Source organism: Camelus dromedarius, chromosome 29, assembly GCF_036321535.1.
Source record: "Camelus dromedarius isolate mCamDro1 chromosome 29, mCamDro1.pat, whole genome shotgun sequence".
NCBI lineage: Eukaryota > Metazoa > Chordata > Mammalia > Artiodactyla > Camelidae > Camelus > Camelus dromedarius.
This window is the reverse complement of record NC_087464.1, coordinates 24,455,547-24,476,683: the sequence shown is the minus strand read 5'-3', so window position 1 is coordinate 24,476,683 and position 21,137 is coordinate 24,455,547. Positions and strand designations below refer to the sequence as shown.

The 21,137-nt window shown below is 35.7% G+C and overlaps 1 protein-coding gene across 9 annotated transcripts in view; it reads left to right on the top strand.

Moving 5' to 3' along the window:
• Nucleotides 1–21,137, top strand: part of NEO1 (neogenin 1) — a 158,089-nt gene that overhangs the window by 67,195 nt on the left and 69,757 nt on the right. For all 9 annotated transcript variants that reach the window (XM_064480726.1, XM_064480725.1, XM_064480724.1 and 6 more), the window contains exons 6-7: nucleotides 10,668–10,822; nucleotides 12,213–12,333. In XM_064480726.1, the coding sequence (XP_064336796.1) occupies nucleotides 10,668–10,822; nucleotides 12,213–12,333 (276 nt within the window). The remainder of the gene's footprint in view (nucleotides 1–10,667; nucleotides 10,823–12,212; nucleotides 12,334–21,137) is intronic.

Here is a 21,137-nt window from a genome sequence, read left to right as displayed (position 1 = left end):
AAGGAATAATACCAAATTTGCTATGAAATGTCAGTAATTTACAAATTGATCCCAGATATGTTTGCCTCTGTATATGGTTCTTGGGTAGTAGCTGTGCCTGGAACAAATAGTTAAATTTGCCTAGTATATTAGTCTTCATCAAATTACAAGTTTTTTAAAAAAAAATCTGATTACAAAATCTAATCACTGCATTATCAGTGGTAAAACACCTTTTCTTCAAAACCTTGGGGGAGCTTGGCTTTCCATACCTCTAAGTAAATTATTTGTAAGCATTGGCCCTGAGTTCCAGGTCAAAGAGAACCACAGAATTTAGACCATACCACACTAATGTGTTAAAGTGAGGAAATAATATGTGAGCCAGAGTTGTTGTTCTCAGCTCTTTTTAGTGGGAGCATAATGGTTGGTTTTCAGTGATTGTATAACAGAATTATACTTTACATATATATGCTTTACATTTTGAGACTTGAAAGAGATTTAATTAAGTACGTGGTTACAATACCTAATTCGTAGCTGATAAGCAACAGAATTTAGTTCCCTTTTCTCTGGTGAAACCCTTTAGAGATGTTGTTACTAGTCTTCTGATTGATAAAGCTTCTGAAAGTCCCCAAAGTATGTTTTCCTCTTAAACCTTTTTCTTGGGATGCTGCAAATGGTTGCTGCCGCATTTTAAAAAATTGAAACAGTTAGGACAGTGGAATTATGAGCCCTTTTGATTTGCCAAGAAATTTTATTATAGTAGGAATGTCATCAAGCAACTTTTATTCACAAAGTATAATGTATATTATATCACATGTATGTTATATGGATCTACCTGGCAAGTTCTTTAAGTGTCTTTTGCATTATCAAAGATGTTTTCACATACATATTTCTTATATCCTTTTAAGGAAAGGTAACCTCCCTAAGATCACAGAACACATTTGAGGGCAGAGTCCAGAACTTTCGACTCCTAGTCTGGTTCTCTTTATTTAGTGTATACCACCTCATCAGGGTCTTTATTCTCTCCCAATGGCTTTTAAACATTTTTACTACTACACATAGTAAGAAATACACTTAACGCTACAATCTAACATACACATATGTGTCTGTCTCTGAAACAAGTTTTACAAAGTAATATCTATCCATACTATGTGAGATGCACTGTTTTTTTAATCTACTCCATCCTGTCTTCCTGTTCCATATTTTAAAACATTGATTTCATGAAATACTGATAGGTCACTTGACAAAGGTGTGGAAGTGGTCCTCTCTGATTGGGAAGAGTATTTAATCACTGACATTGTTGAGAATTGCTGACATGGACTGATGAAAAAAGCAGACCAGTTTTAATTATTGTTTTTACCGTCTATAGACAATGTACTTCTTCAGTGCCTGCAGCAAAATTGACTGTGCCCACTGGCCTGCCCCAGGTACACCAGTGGGCTAGCAGTTTGAAAACATATATTCTGCTTTGTATTGAACTGCTGGGGCTTGAACTGAGCAGCAAATTCAAAGATTTCCTGAACTTACGCTAAGAGCGAGAATGTTCATTTTCAGCTGCTGTGTGGAATTTTCAAACATAATTTAAACTTTAATTAGCATTTGGAGAAAGTATACAAAGATTTTTTTCTGCTAGGCCAATTTGGAGAATTTTCATGGTAAGGAGTGAAAAATAAATGTGGCAGTAACAGTATGATAAATAAAGAACATGTTTAAGAACGAGCTTTTCATCTTTGGAGATGAGGAATTAGTTCAGAAGAAGCTTAATGATCATTTACTGGTTTGAACTGGATTATTACTCAGGGAACGACATCCAACTGATACTACAGAAATAATTCTATCATTTTTTTAGATTACAAGAATAATTGGTATTTTATTGTTCCCTCCACAAAAGCAAAAGAAATCTGGAAAGAAAAATTACTCACCTAAAATCCCGTTACCCACAAATAACATTGCTGTTAACCTTTCAGTTTATATATTTCCAGTGGTTTCATGAGAAAATACATGTTTTTTAAAAAATTGAGATAATACTCATGTGTTTTTTTTTTTTTCTGTGTCTTTTGGGTATCATGGGCTCGTCTTTCTGTGTCAGGATGTGCAAATCTGTATTATATGTAGTGGAATTACAATAGAGCCAGCAGAATTTTCCTTAAGGACCAGATAGACACTGTTTTAGTTTTGTGCACCTTGCAGCCTGTGTCACAGCTGCTCGGTTCTGGCATTGCCGCAGAAAGGCAGCTTATAAGCTGTACCTAACCTGATGAGCATGACTGTGTTCCAACATGACTTTATTTGTAAAAAAAAAAAAAAAAAGACCCATAATTTGTTGACCCCTGCTGTGTAATATTCCAGTGTTTCCATTTGTCTGTCCAGGCCCCTAGCAACCATTTCGGTGGTTTCTAGTGTTTTACTGCCGTAACTGACACCTTTAAGAACCTCTTTATACATTTGTACGGTTTAACGTTTGGTTACCTTTTTATGATAATTCCTAGCATTACTGCTGTCAGGTCAAAGGTATTCATGTTTTAAATAGTGACGTATCTTGCCAGCTTGCCCTCCGGACAGGTGGTATCGCTTTAGTTACTCCTTAGTATGAGTGGGAATATGCTGGTTCTCCCATAGCTTCCCCCACGTCGCTGTCATCAAGCTGTTTAGTCTGTGCCAGTGGGATGGGGGAAAGACATTTTGCTTTTTAATTCACAGGAGGTTTGCCATCTTTTTAGATTTTTATTGCCTTACTTTTATTTTCTTTGTTCTTGTTGGACAATTTTTTTTTTAATAATGAAAGTTTTTAAAATTTTTATTTTGAAATACAGATTCACAGGAAGCTACAAAATAGTGCATAGTTTTTGAGTTGTCTTTTATTGACTTGTAGAACTTTTTATGTATTCTGAATATTCTTTGACATATGAATTGCAAATAATTCAGATATTTCACCTGTGTCATTTAGCAGCTTTATTGAGGTAATAGTTGATACAATACAGTGCACTGCACATATGTAAAGTGTGCAGTTGGGTAAATTTTATGTTTACCCACAGTCGAGATATTTAACGTATTCGTCATTCCCCAGAGTTTTCCAGTGCCTCCTGGTGTCCCTCCCACCTGCCCTTCACGCCCCTTGTCTCCACGGAGCCACATCGGCCTCTGTCACTGTCATTACTCGGCATTTTCTAGAGATTTACATGCATGGGATTGCACAAGCGTGTGCTGTTTTTTTGTCTTGCTTTATTCAACATGCTTATTTTGAGATTCAGCCATGCTGTTGCATGAATCGGTAGTTCATTCCTTTTCTGCTGAGTAGTGGTCCACTGTTTAAATGTGCCACAGCTGTTTATTCCCCTCTGATGGACATTTGGGTTGTTTCCAAATTTTGGCAACTTAAAGCTGCTGTGAACATTCCTGTAATTTATCTCTTAATTTTAAGGCATATTTTATCATATAGAAAACAGTTAACTACGTTGGGATTTTTCCTTTTGAAAGTGGATCTTGCTTAGTTAGGCTGCACACCTTCCCCTCCCTCCAGTTAAAAAATTCCTTCCCATTTTCTTCTAATACTTTTGTAGTTTATTTTTACTTCTTGGTCTATCTGAAGGCTTTTTGTGTGTGTGTCTGTGAGTGGGGAGTAATTAGGTTTACTTATTTACTTTTTTTTAGAGGAGGTACTGGGGATTGAACCCAGGACCTCGTCATGCATGCTAAGCATGAGCTCTGCCACTTTGAGCTATACCCTCCCCCTCATCTGAAGTTTTTTAAATATATCATAAGTAGAGATCAAACTTTATATTTTCCCAAATGGATTGTTGCCCCAATACTATTCTTGCCCCCCAGTGATTTAAAATATCACCCCTATATAATCCCATTTTCCAAAATTACATGGTTCTTATTTCTAGACTCTGTTTTGTTGATCAGTGTGTCTGTTCTATATCAGTACTGTCTGAGTTGTAGTTTTGATATTTAGTTAAGAGCCCTTCGTTCTTTTCAAAAAGATTTTTTTTCACATTTTTAGAATTTTTCAATGAAATATAGTTGATTTATAGTATTCTGTTAATTTCAGGTGTACAACAGAGTGACTCAGTTAAACATAGTTTTTCAGATTATTTTCCACTGTAGGTTATTAGATGATGTTGAATATAGTTCTCTGTGCTCTACAGTAGATCCTTGTTGCTTACCTGTTTTATGTATAGGAGTTTGTATCTGTTAATCCCATACTCCTGATTTATCCCTCCCCCACTCCCTTTCCCCTTTGGTAACCAAAGGATTGTTTTCTGTGTCTGTGAGTCTGTTTCTGTTTTATATATAGATTCTCACGTTTTTTAATAGATAGAATTAAGAACAAGCTGTGGAATCAGCTTGTCAGATTTTCTTAAAATTTTTCTTGGGATTTCAAATGGTATTTCATTGAATTTATAGATTAACATCAAAAGAATTATAATTAACCCTTTTACAAAACTACATCTGCCCCACCTACCAGGTGAATGTATGCCTCTCCACTTTTATTACTTTAATTTAAACATTTTTAATAGGTAATATATGCAGAAGATTTTTAAAAAGGATATATAATGAAATATTACCGTGTCTGAGCCTCCCTCCACAGAAGCAGCCACTACCGTTAATTTCTTTAGATCCTTCTAGAGCTGTTCTATGCCTAGTCAAACAAAAATGTGTGCAAATGTAGCATTAGATGTAACAGGCAGTCAGAGTTTATTCTCATCAGGAGCAGATCCAGCTTTTGTGGATCCTAGAGTGAAAATTATTTTGGAATCCGTGTACGAAAATGAATAGAGCAGTTATTTACAATGAGGGAAAAAAGCACAACAAATTAGTTTTTTAAAAGCTGATAAACATTACAAACAATACAAAAATCCAGAAAAAATAACATTTATTTTTGACTGTCTCATACACTTATGTAGTATTTGTTTTGGCTGCATTTTATTTGATTGTCTCCTCCTATGACAATTATTTTTTTTTAAGTCATTTTCTATAAGAATAGAAAGTTAATTTGGTCTTTTTGCTCCAGGCTATGGACCAACCTGCTGCTGTCACAAAAGAGGTGGCCACTATATACTGATACGTAAAATTAGTAAAAGAGAAACACAGGGTACAGAAGAGTGTTTATTGGCTGATCCATTTTGTATTTTTAAAATGTGTATAACGTGTTTGAAATACATAGGAAAAAGTTTGGAAGGCTCACACATGAAAAACATTAATAGTGTTTATCTCTGGGGAGTATAGTGATATTGTATGAACTTGGTAAAGGTGAGGATTTTATGTTTCCTGTATTTTTACACCTTTTTACTGAATACTTACTCCGTTTTTAAACTTTGAAAATGATAGAAAAATGGAGAAAAGAAAGCAAAAGATAACAGAACGAATTGAAAGAATACGAGGGAGGAGTAAGGAGCAGATAAATCCACATTATCTAGTCGTCAATACAAATTTTTTAAATAGGTGATCTATGAACACGGTGAAAAATCAAATGGTTCAAAAGCATATGTGGTACAGTGCAGTACCACCTCACACCCACTAGGGTGTCTGCCATCAGAAAACCAGGAAATATAAGTGTTCCTGAGGATGTGGAGACAATGGAGCCCTTGTGTAATGTTGGTGGGAATCTGTAGCCACTGTAGAAACCAGTACGGTGGTTCCTCAGTAACGTAAAAATAGAAATTACCATGTGCTCCAGCAGTTCTAGAGAACTGAAAGAAGGATCTCTGGGGATAATTGTACACTCATACTCAGTTTTACAAGGTGAAAAGAGTTCTGGAGGTGGATTGTGATGGTAGTTGCCCCAAAATATAAATGTACTAATACCACTGAACTGTGCACTTAAAAGTGGTCGGGATAGTCCATTTTGTCTTACGTTTGTTCTACCACAGTTTTTTAAATTGAAGGAAAAAGTGTGTGGTAACAAGTCACTCCTTTTGTTTGACAGCTTCCCAGTTACCCTCCTGTGAGATAACACTGGACCGATGTCCAGTGTTCTGTATTTCTTTCTCTGCATCACTAGTTAGTTATGTCTCTCCCTTTTGAATTCACATCCGTGTAACACTTTTTCTTCTTCTCTTAAGACGTCATACTGTTCTGTCTTACAGTTTTTTTAAGTGCATGTCCTTATTACCTATCTCACAGCATCCAGTAAAATGTCTTTGTAGCTTAGTAGTTGCTCATTAAATACTTGTTTAGTGATTGAGCAAAGGAATGAACTCTGTGGTCCTGGAAGGTACAAGAATTGGGGGGCTCTCTGTGTATATAAAATGGGGATCATATATACAGTAGTCTCCTTTAGTGACTAATGCAGGGTCCTCACACTTCAGCATGATAGAATAATCTGGGAGATCTTGTTAAAATGATGATTTTTGTGGCCTTATCTTTTGGAATTCTCAGGCATATGTAGTGAGGCCCAAAATTCAACATCTTTCTGTGTCTTTGTGTGCCTCTGCAAGTAGTCTGCGAATCTCACTTGGAGAAACATTGTCCTAAGTCGTTTGTATGCGGCTTTCAGCATTATAGCTGAAAATTATAGATTGAGTTCAACTATATTTAGGGAGCATTTCCAACGTACTTACAATGCCAAGTGAGAGTAATCCACCGTGAGGCCTCCATGCCTTCTCTGTGTAAATGTGGTACACAGTTAACGTTCATCATGATAATATTAGGATAGCATTCAAAGACTCAAGTATGTTCAGTCTTGTTAAGGAAGGGTAGCCTATATTTAGTAAAGATTTTTATGAGTTCTTCACCCCCCAAAAAAATTACGTGTAGAGCAGTTTGTGAAATTTAAGAGCTTTAAGGACCCTAAACCCCAAGTTTGAGAAACATTGCACAAATATTAAATTCCACAGTAGAGAAGCAAACTTGTAAACATAAACACACATATGAGTGCTGGAATTATATGCTTAAGATTTTACGTTATCCTAAGTGTTTAAAAGCCAAGTTTAAAACTTATGCAGAAAATTCATAGACAGCAAAGAATAAATTTATGACTCCTATTGGAGAAACAGTGGTATAAAACATTAAATCCTTGAGAAACTTGAGAATCCTTGAAAATATTCTCAATATCTGATTTTCTGATAGTGCCGACTAATGGTATTTTTAGAATTCAGCTAACCATTTATTTCAACAAATACGCTTTGAACATGTGTTAAGGTTTAAACCACTGGGGTTTCAGTGGTAAATAGGGCGGTGATGGCCTAGGAATGCAGAGGAGAAAAGGGGGCCTGTGGATCAGGAAAAGCTTCTGTAAGGAATTGTTTTTTAAAATCTGAAGGATGAGTACCTGTTGGCTAAACCGAGAGGTAACGTTGAGGTGGTGCAGTGCAGCGGACCTGGAGGTGCAGGGGTGGAAGGGTAGACAGGGAATTTCGAGGTCATGTGGCACCTCTGTCATAATGTTGCTTCATAGTTTTATCACTCCGTCTGTCTCTCCTGGAGATGAAGGAAAACCCATTCACTTTCTTTGGAATAAGAAGCTTTTCCAAGAAGTGCGGGAGGGTTCTGGTGCTTTGTTAGTTGAATCATTACTTACAGCAGGCTTGTGACTGGACTGTCAAATAACATCCCTGAAGTGATTTCAGGCTGTTAAAAATGCTTGGGTTTTATTTGTTGGGTTTTTTTTTTTTTAAGGACTTACATGTAATTTTGTGAATTATTGAAAAGAAACTTAAGAAGAGCCAACTGTGCAGTACAACATAAAATGGACAAAATGACTTTATTTCTCTACTTAAAGTGCTATTTAAGAATTTTAAATACTTAAGCCTTTAAAATCAAACAATAGAACTCCAACAGTTCAGAGCTAATGTAAACAAAAACCGTTACAATCTTCTAAATAACAGCATAATAAAGTAACCTTGAAGCATTGGTGTTGGCACTACATTGTTTCCTGTTTGAATTGAGAGGCAGTTTCCAGCATTACGTAACAGTGATGGAATTAAGTGATGTTTCCAGTAAGAGAATTTTGCAAGTATAATATGTTTTAGTATTAAGTCCTACTTGTGCATTTAGCAATTAAAATTATTCTTGAAATGATGGTAGCATTAGAAGGGATAGGGAGCTGTCAAAGAGAGCTTGAAGCTTAATTATCTCTTTGGTAACAAAATGCATAATCTTCCATTATGGTGCTTATTTTCCTATGGTAATTGACTCATTTGCTCTCTGGTTATCATTTTAACTTCCCAGCCACAAACATCTGCTCTTTCATTGTGTTTAATTGGTGTGAATACCATCTACAGAGATGTTAAAATCCAGGGAACATTGTAAAGGCATTATTTTATAATTCATGAAAGGGAAAACTAAATGATGAACATTGCGATGATTTTTTTTTTCTAATAGGCTTTGAAAGTCTGTTTACTAAATATGCATACTAAAATTACATTAATTGGATTTTCTTTTGAAGAGGATTTTGCTGTGTTTTCCAGAATTACGCACCCTGCCTTAGGGGAAGCCTCAGTCCTTGAGGCTCAAGGAGTGTCATTTCATCAGAAACGTGGTACCATAGTGGTTAAGATTAAATGTTTTGAAGGTAGAAAAAATTTAGTATGTTACTATTTTAAGACAAGGGATGGGTACAAATTGTATATACAGCTGCTTATAATTTTAAAAATGAAAGGATAAATCATAACATTTTTTAAATGGCTCTCTACAGGGGAAAGGAGGAATGAGGGTAGAGAGAACAGGGTTAGAAGCAAGTCTTACTGGAATATACCTTTCTTTTTGTAGATTTAAAATTCCTGAAAAGGGAAAAGTAAGATGAAACAAGTGACTCTAAGCATGTAAAACTACTTGGTCGTGTAGCCAAATAGAAAGTTAAAACTCCACGTGAAAGTTACTATTCCAAATAAATTTAAAATAGTAACGGGACTATATATACTAGTGAAGTTTACTCAAGGAAAAAAAGAATTCCAAAAATCTTCAACTGTTTTCTCTTGGTGGAAATGTTGATATTGTTATTCTGAGACTACTGAGTGCAAGAAAAAACATGTAAGTTAATAAGTTGTTGTCATTGAGAACAGAGATTTTTGGCATGTGAGAAAGGAGATACAGATGTGAAATGAATACGATTCTGTTAAAACTTATAGTCCCAAATTTAATTGGAAATACCAGGATGAAATCATGATGAATTTTATGTTTAAAAAGTACATAATTCCTAGCTTTGTCCACAAATAGAGGCTAAAAACAGTGACCAGAAGATGCTAAAGACCACTCTGGTCGTGTCAGAAAGGACTCAGAAATTTCCAGTGAACTCGGGCTTCTGTTGATCAAAGATGGGTCAGTTTGAGAAGGAAAAGAATAACTTCCACGGATTGAAACAAGCCAAATATATTTTAGTCCATGAACTCATAAGGATACTTCAAGATAAACAACAAGGTCCTACTGTACAGCACAGGGAACTATATTCAATACCTTGTAATAGCCTATAATGAAAAAATATGAAAAGGAATATATATATGTATAAATAAATCACTGTGCTGTACACCAGAAGTTAATACAACATTGTAAATTGACTGTACTTCAGTTTTAAAAAAAGCCTTCAGTGATCACATTTGGCAGATGACATTAGAGAACCAGATCATTGTCTTGAAAACTGGTAAGCTGAAGGAAAGAATCAAGCATTATCGTGCTCTTTCTATAAGAACTGTGCTTGGAGACAACCAGCTAATTGATGAGGGGATGTTTCTCTTTATAGAAGGAATGAGAGAATGAGAATATTACTATTTTGCAACTCGTTTTGCACAGGCAGTGATTATCAAAGACTATTAACATCAAGAAAAGAGACACAGCCACACATTATGAACCCTCCTGCTGGAAGGACAAGGCGCTGCCTATGAAGTGGTGTTGGGGGGCGTGGGGACAGGGAGCCTGACTCCAGTCAAGCTTCTACATTCAATTGCCCGTAAGGAGGATGAACATGTTAAATTACTCCTACGGCAATGCAGTCAGCAAAAGACAGAGTACAGGAAACTCTGTATGGGACAAACGACTTCTTCAGCAAACACATTGCAAACAAAGGTTAAAGATTACCTGTAGATTAAAAGAAACATTAATTAACGAGTGCACCTTGTTTGTCCAATTAAAGTGAATCATCTGTTATTTGTAAGTCAGTGATTTACAGCTTTGGGTTAAGGGGAAAGGGAGACACTGGAATATTCAGGCTCTTTGCCCCAAAGATTCTGTCACTCTACCTCCCACCCTTAAAACCAGTTCGTGTAATGAGGGGTGTTACTAATGGGGATGTGTGTGTTTTTCAGCAAGTGAGCTATTTGAGGCCTCTCATGTGACATTTGTACTACTATTTTTTTTTTTTTTTGGTTACTCATCAAGCTGAGTGAAAAGAAAGATAAAGTCAGTCTTCTCAACTCTTTGAATTTTAATTGTGACTCTTCCAAAATTCATTTTTAGGTCGCTTAGAATGTTCCTATTTTTAATTTCTCCAGTACAGTCAACTTAGTAAATATTTCTCAACAGAGAAACTCAGAAATCATCTTTATAATTACTCTTCCAGTTAATTATACCAGAATATCAATTTTTAAAGATACTGTGTTCTTAACATATATTTAAACATATATACTTGTTACACGTTTTTGTAAAAATGTATGAGAGCTTCAAATAATTAAACATTCTGTGAATTCTATGATTTTAAAACACTACTTATAGTTACCTGATTTTGTTAATATCTTAATTTCCTTTCTATTTTAAAGCCCAACCTGAATTCCTAAAGCGGCCTACTAATATATATGCTCATGAATCTATGGATATTGTATTTGAGTGTGAAGTGACTGGGAAGCCAACTCCAACTGTGAAGTGGGTCAAGAATGGGGATATGGTTATCCCAAGTGATTACTTTAAGATTGTAGTAAGTATTTTTCAAAGAAGCTTATCTCTGAAACCTTTAAATCTTTAAATGTAATCACCAAGAAACCTGTTATCTGTAGTACATAAACTGCTGTATGTAAGAGAAGATAGAAAAATTCACTTAGAATATAATCTCTTCATTGGCTGCTGAGAAAGCTGAGCCCAGAAATATTTTGGTAGCTCTGAATGATCACATAGCAGATGAGTGGTTGAACTCAGCCTAGTCCAGATCTCCTGGCCCACAGTCTACTGCTCCTACCGAAGCATGCTAGCAGCCTTAAACACAGCTGCCACGACTTTCTGGGTGGTGAGTGTCCTGTGCGTGTACACACGTGCACCAGTTGTCTTCATAGCTCTCTGTTCAAGGAGCAGAATTCTGTCCTTCATATACTGATGCTCAGGCCCTTCAAATTAAGTATGACCCAGTGTTGGACAGTTGTGACAATAGATACAAAGGTTCTTTTAAAAAGTAAAGCAAAAGTAAATAATTAGCCTTCAGTCTTTTTAAGAATATTCAGCCATTATTGCTTTTTGCTTCATATATATATAGTAAATGCTTAGTAAATATTATCTACTGTTATTATTAGCATTACCTAACATCTTACTAACAGAACTATCTAGATTTTAGTGATAAAGATGAATGAGATATCTTGAGATGCATACATGACATTTATAGACATAATCAGAAGTAATTATGGTTGTTAAAGACTTAATGTTTCATTATGAATTTCTCATGGAAGTAATTCGTTCTTCGTAGGAATATATTTACTGTTTTTGAAATGCATAATCTCATATATTACAAAAAGTAATTCACAAGTATTTAACCCTAATTAAAAAGCACCGTGTTATGATTAACTTACCATTTTTCATTATTTTCATACCATATTATAAACTCCTAAGCCCATTTTGGGTTACATCAATAGCAGTAATAGTAGTTGACATTTATGTAGCACTTTATAGTTTAAGGGCAGCTTGTATATATGTCGTCTTGTTTAACTTATTATAGTCTAATGTGTTAGAACTACTGATATTAAAGATAATTTTAAGAAGATGCCTTGAATTCACAAATTCAGACTTCCCACTGTGGTCACCTGGTACTGCGTGCCAGATACTTTTTTCAAGCAAAGATGTATACAAGTTTACAAACATCATGGATATGACTTCATGTAAGGATTGAGTTCTTAATTACTAATGATAGTGTTTTCTTTTCTAGTCAGTTAAGTCAGTGCCTTTTCAAAAAAATTGAGTTAATAGATACATAGGTAGTTAATATTCAGTAACTGGATCATACAATTTTACTTGTTTTTCCTCTCCAGAAAGTGCATATCCTTGAGATTTTGAACTGTTCATCAGTTGAATCATAAAATTTTGTTTATGTTTGTCCTCCTCAGAAGGAACATAATCTTCAAGTTTTGGGTCTGGTGAAATCAGATGAAGGGTTCTACCAGTGCATTGCTGAGAATGATGTGGGAAATGCGCAGGCAGGAGCCCAGCTGATCATCCTCGAGCATGGTAAGAGGGGCTGGAACAGCAAGGTGGAAGGGGCTGGCTGCGTTCGAGGAACCCAGCGCCTGTCGCAGGGCCTGTCACTCCAGGATAGCTAGTGATTAGTAACCTGTTTGTAAAGGCCACTATATGGCATAACTAAGAGGAAAAAATGCCACCTGAATCATTTTTATTGCTTAAAATTACCTTGGTCATTATAAGAAGGCATAAAATAGTAGAATTTCTCTTTTTCTTCATATGTTTGTCTATGATTATGGTTCCTTGTTTGTTGAAAATAATTCAGTAGAAGCGTGCCACTTTTCTGTTTTGGCAAAATGCTTACGTGTGATCACCAACTTAGGCACTCACAGAAAGAGTGGGCTAGGTGGGCTGATGTCTTTATTAGCAGCAGTGATTTTCCTTAGTAATTGTCATGGCACTCTTAGGATTATTTCCATGGAACTAAATAAAGGGACTTCGGTATACTTGTGTTTGTGATTACTATTAGAAATGTAACTCGCACAGTGTAAATGCTGGCTGCATTAGAAGCCTGAACTAATCCTGACTGGGCTTTCCTCTGAAATCGCTTGGTTGGCGTCATAACTATTGTGATAGTGTGTGTGTTTTTCCCTTTTTGAGACAAGGTTTTAAAAACAGGCAACATTTTGTGGGCTGCTGAAATTTTTTAGTGACCTTGTCAGGGATGTATTAAGGATGCATAGATTCTAGGAAGGAGAGTAAATGTCTTGTTATTAATTTTGCTATTTTAATTTGCAAGATAAATATTTATATGGGAAAACTAAAAGAGAGACTGTAACAGTTCATAAGATCTGATCTCTGCCTTTCTGAGGTTTATAGTATTGTAAGACATGTAAGAAATGTGTATAACTTTAATACCAGTCCATAATAAGTGTTATTTTTATAGTATAGATAAAGCAGCATTCAATTCAGAAGAGAGAGATTCTGTGTGAACAGGGAAGTTTTTTCATGGGAAGTGTTCCTTTGTAATAGACCTCAAATGATAAGGTTTCCAGGTGTTAAAAAGGGGACCTGGGTCAGCATGGAAATAAAATAGAGTATCTCTTCTTGTAGGAAGGTGGCCTGAAAAGGCAGAATAGAAGCAGGTTGATCATGGCCTTGATTATAAACAATCAAAGCACTGCGGTAGTAAGGCAGTCTAGTGATAAAGTCCAGTTTCATTAGAAGACAGGGTGATTGAAGGAACATTGTTACAAGAATCCATTGTGAAATAATAAGTACTTGTACTAGAGAAATAGAAAGGATCCTAATAAAGAGAAGTAGTGATTTATCTAATTCAGACTTTATCAACTGATTGGATATAAAACATTGTTGTAGAGGAGTCAGAGATACTTCAAAGGTTTTGTCTGGGTGACTGAAGAATGGTGATGCTTTACAAAAATAGAAAAGGAAGCTGAATCAGGGTGGAAGGGAGCCTCTTCTCAGGCTGTAAAGAGTGTGTACAGAGCATCCTACCCTCACCTGTAGTAAAAAGCTGGATGACCTGCAAAACCATGATTCTATGAGCCCATCAGAGAGCTACCGAAGGGGGCACGGTCAGGAACGTGGAGCGAGAGCCCTCTGTGGGGAGGTAAACGGGAATGGTGGAAAACTGAGAAGGAAAAGGGAAAACAGAGAACCCCCCTGGCTCCTCGTCTCTCACCGTAAGCACAGACAGGAGTAGCCTCCAGTGGAACTAGCAGCCTGTGGTGTGCTAACGGGAACGGTACCAGTAAAACCCACACTAAGCCCAGTTCCTGCCTGAATTGACTAAATGCCTCCACACTTGAGCCTTGACAGAACAGACATGCCAGTTTCCAAGTGTAAATAATAATTATCTCGGTTTCTGCTGTTCCGTATACTGTGCTCAGCATTCAGTCAAAAATTAGACATAAACAGAAAAAGCAAGAGAATACTAACGCACTGTTGAAAGATAATCAGAAAAGTAAATTCGGGAGGCCCAGATGCTGTAACTATGAGACAAGGACGTCAGAACTAACTATTAGTATGTTAGAGGACTTAGTGGAAAAGGTAGATAACTTGAGTGAACAGATGAAGAATTTTGGTAGTAAGATGGAAACCATAAAGAGGTTGAAGACTCTTGTATTTGTACAAAGAGTGAAAGGGTTCCATTGCCAGAGGAAAGAAACTATTAAACATAAAAAACGTATTATTAGAGGTGAAACATGCTTCCAGAATGATCAGTAGACTCAGCACAGCTGACGAAATAATCAACTTGAAGATAGTTTAATATAAATTATTTAAACTGAAACAAAAAGCAGAGGGACGACACAGAGCATCTAAGATGGGACAGTATCAGATGGGTAACATAAGTAAATTGGAGGAAAAGAGAGTAAGAACGGAACAAAACAAATATTTGAATAGATAATGGTCAAAAATTTTAAATGGACAAAATGATACCACAGGTCCAAGAAGAAGCTGATTCAGCCCTTTGTAGGCTAGAACCACCACCACCACCACCACCACCACCACCAACAGTGATAGTAATAGAAACAAAAATAATAATAGTAGTAAAAAGAAAATGCTCCTGTTGCCATCACAGTCAGAAACTACTGAAAAGCAAACATAATGAGAAGACCTTGAAGGCAACTGGAAATTTTTGAAAAGACATATGCAGGGTAACCAAGATAAAAATTAGTAGACTTTTTGCCAGAAATGGTCCAGCCAGAAGACAGCAGAGCAGCACTTCTAAGTCACTGAAAGGAAAAGTCAACACAAATTATATACCCAGCAAAAGTGAAAGTGAAATTCAGACCTTTTCAGAACAAAAGCTGGGGAGATTCATTGTCAGCAACTGGGCGACAAGAAACCGTGCCAGGACCTCTGCAGGCGGAAGTAGTCGTGACAGACACCTGGAGAGTCTTCACAGAGAAGCAAGGCAGGTGAGAGTGGTTTAAAAACAAAAAATTAAAGTTCTTTCTTTAAGAGATAATTGTCTTAACAGGGGCCTGGGAACTTTTTCAGGAAAAGGCTGGATTAGATAGTAAGTATTGTAGGTTTTGTAGGCCAGTCTCCTCCGCAGCCACTCAGCTCTGCCCGTGTGGCATGAACCCGACCATGTAAATCAGACAGCCTCAACTGCTCCCTTAAAACTTCATTTACAAAAACAGGTGGCAGGTCCTCATTTCCTGATCTCTGTTCTAAATTAAAGATACTTCTTAACATATAAAATTAAAATGTATGACAAAATTAAAATGTATAACAGAAACAGTGAAGTACAGTAGTAAGTAGAACGTGGTAAGCTTATGTTGCAGATCAGTTCATACAGTATTACTTGAAGTAGACTGTGATCAGTTAAAGTGCATATTGTAAACCTCAGGAAATCACTAAAAATGGAAGAGATATGACTAGTAAGTGAAAAGTGGAAATATAGTAGGACCTTAAAATTACTCAGTCTGAAGGAGAAGAGGAGAAAAAGGAACAAAGAATAAATGTGACAGATCAAAAAAACAACTAACAAGATGGGAAATTTAAATGTCCTATCAATAATTACATTAAATATAAATGCATTAAATGTAAGTGGTTCAGGGCTGTAGAATGTCTCAGTACATTTAACAGGATTTAAATCATCCAAAGTACATTCTTTAACCTCAGTGGCATTAAACTAGAAATCAATAACAGATAACCTGGAAAATCCTCAAATATTTGAAAACGAAACACCCTTCTAAATACTCCATATGTCAAAGAACAATTCACACAGGAAATCAGAAGATAGTTTGAACTGAATGAAAATGAAAATATAACTAATCAAAATTTATAGAATGCAGAAAATAGTGTTTTGAGGGAAGCTTTTCAAGACTAGATTAAAACAAATTAAATCTGAAGCATTCAGAAGAAGAAAATGATAAAGAGCAGAAGTAAATGGAAAATAGGAAGTAAATGAAACCATGAGCTGGTTCTTTGATTTCAATTACATTAGAATACATTAACCAGACTGATCCAGAAAAGCAGAAAAGCACAAATTACCAAACCATAGATGAAAGGGAAGATCATTACAAATTCTGTCGACTTTAAAGAGGATTTCAAGTGTGTTAGAAACAACTTTATGCCAAAGTTTTTGAAAAGGAAGAGAGCAGAGCTGGTTTGTTTAGAGAGGTAAAGCATGAACTTACGATGTGTCAAGTTTGGGTTACAATAGAAAAATAGATGAAAATGTCTAGAATCACAGGGAAGTCAGAAGATCTGGAAGAAAGTAAGTTTTGGTTTCAGTAGATTTCAAGATTTTAAACCAAACTCTTGCTACAAATTATGGCAGCTAACAGTTGTTTATTTTCCTGTGTGTAGACAGTAGTGTCCCCAGGTGTCGTGTGGCAGTCTTTTATACTATTAAAAATTAAAACTCCTTGGCCTTCTCTTCAGTAAATGGAATTGTAAAGGATAGTATATTATTGAGTCTTACTTCTCTGCCTTCAGAGGAGTGTCTTAGTCATCCAGAGTTCATCCCTGAGTATACTCTTGAAGATCTGCACAGATACCATCACCATTATCCTTTGATAATTTTTTTACCATTATATATATATATGTATATTTTTAATGGTCAGAAATTCATTCTTGTTTCTGCCTTAAACCACCACTATTTCATGTGGACTCATACCTCAGTGTCTTACTTTATCTACTTAAAGGATGGAATTTATTCCCTTAATGGTTTTCCTTCTTACAAGTTGCATTTATTTAACTTATTTCTAACAGAATCTGCTCAATCCTGATTTTTTAAAGTCTTCTCTTTAATCTCAGTCTTAACACATCACTTTAAAAATACGATTTTCTAAAAGAAGCTGGGAAAGGAAGCTTCTGTAGCAGAAATAGCACTTCACAATTTTTGAATGTATGAAAAAAGTGAAATCACAAATGAGTGTGGATTGAAAGAATCATACATTGAATGAAACATGGACAATTAGTTGGTGATTTGGAAAGAATTAAATTATATATTTACCTTATGTCAAAATAAAATATAGGTAAAATTTAAATTAAGCCCATAAAAACTTTGAAAGATGGTAGAATAGTCTCACCATTTGCTTTTACTTACAAAAGAAAGAAAAGGGAAAAATACCATATGAGATCGCTCATATGTGGAATCTAAAAAAAAAAAAAGAACATAAATACAAAACAGAAACAGACTCATAGACATAGAGTACAAACTTGTGGTTGCCAAGGGGGAGGGGGATGGGAAGGGATAGACTGGGAGTTCACAATTTGTAGATACTGACAGGAATATGTAGAATAGATAAACAAGATTATACTGTAGAGCACAGGGAACTGTATACAAGGTAGCTCACAGAGAAAAAAATGTGACAGTGAATATATGTATATGTATGTTCATGTATAACGGAAAAAGTGTGCTCTACACTGGACTTTTGACACAACATTGTGAAATGACTATAACTCAATTTAAAAAAGTTTAAAAAAGAAAAGGGGATACAGATGAAAAGTTTAGTATTTTAGGATATAAAAATTTTAATGTTTTATATATAGTAAGAGAAGTACTTTAAAGAGGAGACAAGCTAGGGCAGAACATCATAAGAATTACAGAAAAACTTAATGTTCTGAATGAATGTAACAAGAATGCACACAGGCTAACATAAGCATACGGTTTGCAATAGAGCAAAGATAAAGAGAGCTTGTAAACATGACGGATGTTCCATCTCACTTAAAATCAAAGGTATAAAATTAAATCACTTCAGTGGTAACGCTATTTTTACCTAATGAAGATTTTATCTTTTAACGAACACTTCTTTATAATGACTAGTTAGGATGTGATTAGGTTTGTGTCTTTGCTTTACTCTTAGTGGAAATGTAAATGGTTATATGATTTACCAAAACCGTTTTGACAATTATATATTAAAAATTACTGACCCAACTCATTTGTTCTTTTAGGATTTTTTCCTAAGGAAGGAATCAGAGGTTTGGACAAAAACTATTAATATTAATGTTAGTAATTTAAAAAGAAAAGGGTAGGGATAAAGAAAGAAAGAGTAAGCAGCGACTTACATGTCCCAAAACAGGGGTAGTTAAAATAATTATAGTAAAACCTTGTGATGGGAAATTCATTTGGTCATTAAAACCCATGCCTTTGAATACTCTTTACTAATGTCAGGAAAATCTCAGGAATAACGGCAAGTAGTAAAGTAAAATATAAAGTTACATATACCAGATAATCTGAATTTAGTTTAAAAAAAATAAATGTACACATTTGGATATCCCCATGCCAGAATGTTACCAGGGGGTATCTTTGAGTGGTGATCTTTTCTCAGTTTTCTAAAGTAACCCTATGTTACTTTTATAATCAGTAAAAGTTTTTCTTTTTTTAACTTAATAGTAAAGCCACCTTTCAATCAGTGCTGAAATTTAGAAAAGATAGCAAACACACCATTATGAGGACTTTCTGCCAAAAACTGTCATGGATGGAAGCTGACTTACAAGTAACTCCTTTCACAATAGAGTTGGGTTGTGTTGCAGGAAGTAGATAAATGGCAGATGCTGGCAGTCCTCGCTGGCACCCCTTGATTTGGTAGGACAGGGACTGGAGGCTCAAGCTGCCTCCAGGAGGGAGGATGGAGTCTGGCCCCCTTGGAGCCTCTTTCCCTTCACATCCATAGCACTGTGAATCTCCAAGACAAATGCAGAATGTGTGTATTTCCCAAATCCACTTGGCCATGGAGCTTTTTTAAAGGTAGATCCATCAATATCTTAAAGGGTGTTATTTGGGAATCATTGATGTAGGGGTTTTCAAAGGAAGATGGACAAGATTATGGTTGGCAAACAGTGGCCCAGAGGCCATATCCAACTAATCTCCTGGTTTTGTGGATGGAGTTTTATTGGACACAGCCACACACATGGGTTTACAGAGCAACTGTGTCCACGTCTGGTCTGTTGTCATTTTTGTACTTCACTAGCAGAAGTGAGTCATTAGACAGAGACCATGAGACCCACAAGGCCTAAAACATTAACTCTCCAGCCCTTTAAAGAAAAAGTTTGCCAAACACTGGACTGTACAATACACACCTTTTAGCCCTGATAGTTTGTGATTCCAAGTTATTTCTAGTCAGTGGAAATCTATTTCACTTAAAACTTGTTAAATTTTTAGAAGTTGGGGTAGATGGAAAAAGGCAGAAGAGGTGCAGGAGGGTGAAGATGAAAAGACAGGAGAAGAAAGTCAGACTTGCTACTGGGAGCTGCCAGTGGTGGCTGACTGCAGGGAGTTGCTGCGAACAGGGGAACTGAGAAGTGCACAGAGCCTTCCTTCACCGCTTATCTGAGAGACACTCAGGCAGTAGAAGCACCATGGAGTAAACTGTGGAAAGTGGAAAGAAACCTGGTGTGTGATGGTCCTTGTCTTCATGAACTTTGTTTAAAAATAACTTGAAAGTGTTTGAGCATCTTTGACACCAAGTCTTATTTTTGTAGAGGGCATTTTCTGATTCCCATTGGAAGTGTGTGGCTGTAAATCTTGGACAGTATGGTTTTTAAGCTAATTGTCACCTTTGAACATTAAATGAAATTTCATAATTATAGTTAAAATATATGAAACATCTGTGTAACAACACGAGGAAACAGAATTTCTAATCAAATTGGGAAGTAGGTTTGGCGAATGAGTATGTCTCAAACATACCTTCTTTTCTCCCCCAGCTTTATTGAGGTATAATTGACATATAAAACATTGTATAATTACGTCTCTAGAACTTACAAGTCTTAAACTGGAAGTTTCTACCCTCTGACCAACATCTCCCCATTTCTTCCATCCATAAGCTCCTGGCAACTGCCATTCTAATTCTCTGTTTCTTTGAATTTGATGTCAAACATACTTCCTTAATCAATATAATTAACATTCATTTTTTAATATTTAACTTTACTTCTATGCATTTTCAGGAACAGCAGCTCTTGATTTTAGGAGATCATGGCTTGTAAAATATTTAACGTAACATAACAGTATTATTTGTATTTGCTGCAAGTTCACATTGTGCTGTTTTATGCTAAAACTTTGTCTTATGATTGTTGAATGATTTTTTCTAAAGTATTGGAATGTAAATTATTGCAAGTATGTTAAGAATAGTAAGAATTAAGGTAAAATGTGTTTTTGTCTCTTTTAACTTATTATCCTTTCTTCCTGTCAGTTTGAATTTAAAAATAGGTTCCAAAACTGTCATGTTAAGAGTGAAATGTAAAAACACAGAAATGTGGTTTTTCTCTGTACATTTATTCATATCAAGTCTGATAATTGGCAGTTTTTTACTTCTAGTAAGGAGAGATGGGCTGGTGAAAAGGGAGTAACATGAACTTGTTTTTAGTAAAGGAAATTCATACATTACCAACTCATTAAATGACTTCTAGGATATCATGGCAGTGGTAGATAAGGATACATGTTGAGCTTCACCTTTTTTTCTTTTTGACAGAAACATTGGTAAAAAAAATTCCATATAGTATCTGCGGTAAATACTGAATAATAAAAGTTCTGGAATAAGTGACTAATGACCTGGCATGATTTAAAGTTGGCTAGAGAGCAGGAAATTGTTAGTCATTAGTGGAATATTTTAAATCTGAAGCACTAGAATGTGTGATGGTTGGTGCTGATTTTAATTAAAGGATACATTCTGATCAGTTATTTTGCTTCTTTGAAGCAGTAATTATAACTTTAAGGGAAGTTTTAACTCAAGACAATGGTGATGAAATTTGACTTCTTAATCATAAATTCCATGTCTAAGAATTTTCTAGTATTGAAAATTCATCTAATGTCAATGCCTGGGTTCTAGTTCTTGCCTGCCATTAACTTGCTGAGTGATTGGATCAGGTACTGA